Genomic DNA, 5,000 nt, shown 5'->3' with positions numbered 1-5,000 from the left:
TTTCTATACTATTGAAATTTGTAACTTTTTGTTTTGACATACTATACTATGACTTTTCTATCATTTTCCTGACATTCTATACCATGAACTATTTAACATATTGTGACTTTTTGGACATTTTTATGACATACCATAACATTTTTGATGAGTGTCTATAAAAGGCCCTTTGGTGGGCTGTGTCTTCGCTTACGGCCATACCACCCTGAACACGCCCGATCTCGTCTGATCTCGGAAGCTAAGCAGGGTCGGGCCTGGTCAGTACTTGGATGGGAGACCGCCTGGGAATACCAGGTGCTGTAAGCTTTTATTTATCCACTCTTTGTCCTGCAGAGGACACTGCTGCTTCTTCCGTGGACACCGACAGGCACACACGAAAAGCAGTACAGCGATGTACACACAATGGAAGTGGTAAAAAGTACATCCTGATTTGCTACTTTTTCGTATTGTTTATTTCAAAAATGACGATAAACTTATGATGTACTATAGGATGATTTTTTTTTTCATTTTTTTTTTTTTTTTATATATATATACATTTTCACGACTTATTACACTGTGACTTTTGGGGACATTTTACACTTGAAATGATTTCCCGATCTTTTTTTTTTTTTTTTTTTTACATACTATGACGTTTTGTTGATATTTTCATTTCATGACATATACTGTGACTTTTTGGACATTTTTATGACATACTGTACCAAGACGTTTTTGATGACTTTCTATACTATTGAAATTTGTAACTTTTTGTTTTGACATACTATACTATGACTTTTCTATCATTTTCCTGACATTCTATACCATGAACTATTTAACATATTGTGACTTTTTGGACATTTTTATGACATACCATAACGTTTTTGATGAGTGTCTATAAAAGGCCCTTTGGTGGGCTGTGTCCTTCGCTTACGGCCATACCACCCTGAACACGCCCGATCTCGTCTGATCTCGGAAGCTAAGCAGGGTCGGGCCTGGTCAGTACTTGGATGGGGAGACCGCCTGGGAATACCAGGTGCTGTAAGCTTTTATTTATCCACTGTCCGTGCGCTGCTTCTTCTTCAATGGATCGAGCGTGTTCAGGGTGGTATGGCTGTAAGCGAAGACACAACCCACCAAAGGGCCTTTTATAGAGTCTGAGTTCAGTGAGATATTATGTATTTATACATATGTGCCCACTCCGTGACAAATACAGTTTTTGAATAATTGATTTAAATGTATTTAAAATTGCATTATAAGAATAAATATGTACGAGAGTTACCTTTCTGCAGCATGTTGTTCTGTGGGTTGTCCGGTCTCGTGTTTTCTGCAGGGTAGGGTCTAAACAAAAACAAAAACAACGTGCCTTTTGTCTTTAAAATAATCCACCAGCAGGGGGCGCTGTGAGCTCTACGAGAAAGTGATTCACTTCCGGTATAATGACAGGAGGAGGTTGTAGCATCGGCGCCGAATAAAATACCATCACAGGTAGGTGAGAAATTATTTTTTTAAGTATTCGTGGAGGTTGTTTAAACAGATCGCCAACGTGTTGTTGTCCATGAACTCACTGCTATATAAGGCACGTTTGGTTTTATAGTCGCGTCAAAGCCGGAAGTAGCGATAGCTTCATGCTAGCAGCACCGGCCAACCGTTGAGACCCTGTTCAGAATAGATGCGTTCACCTGGACCGCAAACGCAACACACCAAGTGTGATTCAAATATCTGTTAAAGCTGTTAATACCACGCAATACATTCACTACACGATGGATACGCGCATTAGCTTCGAAGCTGACGGAAACGTTCAAATACATTGGCACAAACTAGCTCGTTCACACAGAGTCTAGCTTAGTGTGTGAAGCTAGTTTACGTGTTTGGTGAAATAATTGTAAATGTTGTCTTCGAAATTGTTACTCAAAGCAGTGGATAAGCACAATACGGGGTCATCCAGATGTTCCCTGGACACACACACACACACACACACACACACACACACACACACACACACACACACACACACACACACACCTTCCTAGTGATGTTAAAATATTTATAAATATAATTAATAAAAATGCAGTTACAGATTAGATTAATAATTGTAAGTATACCCTTTAAATTGTCATTTTTTTTGTCTCCAAGTAGCCTTTGCTATTCTTTAATCTACTTGTATCTATGTTTGCTGTTGTACATCTTGTGGTAATCAGTGCACATAAAAGTGTAATGTTTAATTTTTTAGTCTAAAATCAAGTGTGTGTGTGTGTGTGTGTGTGTGTGTGTTCAGGGTGATGGGACCAGACGGGGCCCCGGGTCCAGCTGTGCCCTGGCGGAAGGTGCTGTGGGAGTGCCAGCCGTTCCCCGACAACTACGTGGACCAGCGCTTCCTGGAGGAGTTGCGGAGGAACGAGGGCATCCGGCAGTACCGCTACTGGGGCCGTGGTGCGAGAGGCGGGCTTTGTCGGAGAGCAGCTGTCCTGCGTGGCCATTTTTATCACCCTCTGGCTCTACATGGAGCAGGTAACGGCTCCAGAAAGATCTACGACCTCCTGCTAAATAAATATTAAATGCATAACTCCTCCACATCTCTGCTGTCCTCACAGAGCCTGCTGTCCCCTGAGACGCTGTTGTGGACCAGCCTCGCCTGCGCCCTACTGGGTTACGGGCTGCACCGATCCTTGTCGGCTCCAGTCGATTCCGGCTGCGAGCCCCGGACCCGACTGGCCGACCTGCAGAGCGCCGCCATTTTTCTCTCCTTCACCTTTGGCTTCTCGCCAGTTCTGAAGACGCTGACGGAGTCCGTGAGCACCGACACGGTGTACGCCATGTCGGCCGTGATGCTGCTGGCCCACCTGGTGTCCTTCCCGTACGCCCAGCCCTCGCCTCCCGGCAGCTTCTCCCTGAACGCCGCCCTGTTCGCTTCGGTGTGTTTGGCCTCGAGGTTGCCCGGGGCCCTGCACACCTTCGCCATGCTCACCTGCGCCCTGCTGGTGTTCGCCCTGTGGCCCTGCCTGCTGCAGAGGCTGAGGGGGAGCGCCCCGGGAAGTTCGCCGGGGTGTGTGTGGGAGTGTGCGTCGCAGGGGTGGCAGGTCTGGGGTCCCCAGTGGCCAGGCGGGGCCGTGCTCTTGGCCCTGGGCCCTGGGGAGCGTCACGCTGCTCTGCCCGCTGCTGCTGGTCAGACTGCAGAGGCACAAGGACAACATCCAGGGGCCCTGGGACGAGGCTGAGATCCACGAGGACCTCGGCCTCTTCGGTCAGTAGCGGGCCGAGAGGAGAGGAGCACATGATGGTCATCTGAACTGTTTTTAATGTTCAAGCTGCTGTTAGCTTCATAAATGCTGACCTCTGAATTTAACAAGCGATGCATCACTGGACACATTGTGATGCACCTCTTTGATATCAGTGATATTTGAATAATCTGTGTTCCATGTTTTTTATGGTTGTGTGTTTTTATGTACAGTGTGTTGTTGGTGTTGTGTATGAATGGACGGATGTATTGTGTTTAACCCGGTGGATTGAAACTGTTAACATTAAACATTACAATTTAAAATAAACGGTTTTTTTTAAAGTTTCTACAGTGAGATGTTATTTAATGTAGTTGGGGATTACCAGAAGGTGGGAGTGTAATACAACAATAATCAATGTATTTTCAGTGGTACACGATACATACAGTTTAGATTTTTAGAAGTTTTCATGTTATTTATGGAAGGCCAGTTTAATGACAATAACGAGAAATTTTATTTCGTTTGTATCGTTACATTATTTATTTTTGTCTTTAATTTCCCTTTTGTTTGATTTCATTCTTTTTTCTTTTTTTTAAGTTATCGTGAACTGTGTGTTGTCTGGAATAAAATCACGAGCCTTTGGGACCGACGGCCATCTTGCATTGCCGCCGCTGCGCCGCACCCGGGTCAGTGACGTCACTGAGGCGTTGCCGGTTGATGAGAAACACCTGTTGTGATCGTCGCGTTGTTTTAAAAGCTTTGAGAAAACAGCAGCGCAGCACTTCTGCTGTCGTCATAGTAACAATTAATTTAACAAAAGGTAGAGTCGATAACTCATCGTGTTCCTTTTATTTCACTAAAATGTGAAGAAGACTGGAATTGTTGTTTTTTGTTTATTTTTGTTTCAATACAAACAATGTGTTTTCATTCTGGCTTTAAACGTTAAGAAAAACACACATCAGAACTATAATTACTGTTTTTGGGACCAGCTTTTTGTCTATGAAACTCATGTTGTGAAAAAAGTGGACACCAGAAAGCATGAATGGAGAAACGCACGTGCAGTAACAGCGCGCGTGTGCGTGTGCGGTGTGTGTGTGTGTGTGTGTGTGTGTGTGTGTGTGTGTGTGGACGCTAGGTGTCGTACCTTCACTTCTCTTTTCCCCGGCTTGGTGTTAAAATGTGACCGCGTGCCCTCGCGGTGGTTTTTTAAACGCTGCGGTGGCGCCATTAAGCTGCCGATGAAGCTCGACTTCAACATCCGGTTCAGTCGAGCCGTCCCGAATGTGTGCGGCCTCCACGGTGCGAGGGGGAAGTGCGTGGTGGTGACGGCGCGTCACCGACTGCACGGGTGCAAATTAAATTTTTAATCATATATTATATATTTTAGATACTTAACCAACAAATTATTGCAAATAATATGTTTAATTATGTGATTTTTTTCTGTTTATTTAGATAATGTTTTATTTATGGAAAAACCAACAGTGGTCCATATACACCAAGAATCCCCAAATATTTCTGTCAGGCCACCCTATATATTATATATCTATATATAATATATATATATATATATATATATATATATATTATATATCTATATATAATATATATATATATATATATATATATTATATATCTATATATAATATATATATATATATTATTTATATAGAATATATATATATATAATTTATATAGGATATATTATATATATAGAATATCTATAGAATATATTATATATATAGAAAAATATATTTTTTTGGATTCACAATTTACTCTGCGTCTGTTACATTCACACCTGTCCCCCCACAAACAATG

At 42.6% G+C, this 5,000-nt stretch overlaps 1 protein-coding gene and 2 non-coding genes across 3 annotated transcripts; all 3 read left to right on the top strand.

Annotated features, from left to right (window-relative positions):
• The first annotated feature begins 184 nt into the window (after nucleotides 1-184).
• Nucleotides 185-303, top strand: LOC137883883 (5S ribosomal RNA). The gene has a single exon (XR_011104627.1). It is a non-coding gene; the product is annotated as a 5S ribosomal RNA (ribosomal RNA).
• A 595-nt stretch (nucleotides 304-898) lies between these two features.
• Nucleotides 899-1,018, top strand: LOC137883888 (5S ribosomal RNA). Its single transcript, XR_011104632.1, has one exon. It is a non-coding gene; the product is annotated as a 5S ribosomal RNA (ribosomal RNA).
• A 385-nt stretch (nucleotides 1,019-1,403) lies between these two features.
• On the top strand, nucleotides 1,404-3,532 carry pigc (phosphatidylinositol glycan anchor biosynthesis, class C). The gene is given in 5 exon segments (XM_068725396.1): nucleotides 1,404-1,462; nucleotides 2,249-2,396; nucleotides 2,398-2,481; nucleotides 2,565-3,095; nucleotides 3,097-3,532. Coding segments are annotated over 4 exon segments (885 nt in total). The 5' UTR covers nucleotides 1,404-1,462; nucleotides 2,249-2,252; the 3' UTR covers nucleotides 3,223-3,532.
• Nucleotides 3,533-5,000: the final 1,468 nt, after the last annotated feature.

This window comes from Cebidichthys violaceus, unplaced genomic scaffold (assembly GCF_023349555.1).
Source record: "Cebidichthys violaceus isolate CVI_PGR_0920_01 unplaced genomic scaffold, fCebVio1.0.p SCAF_35, whole genome shotgun sequence".
In the NCBI taxonomy this organism is placed as follows: domain Eukaryota; kingdom Metazoa; phylum Chordata; class Actinopteri; order Perciformes; family Stichaeidae; genus Cebidichthys; species Cebidichthys violaceus.
The sequence above is the reverse complement of the archived record's forward strand: the minus strand, read 5'-3'. Positions and strand labels throughout refer to the sequence as shown.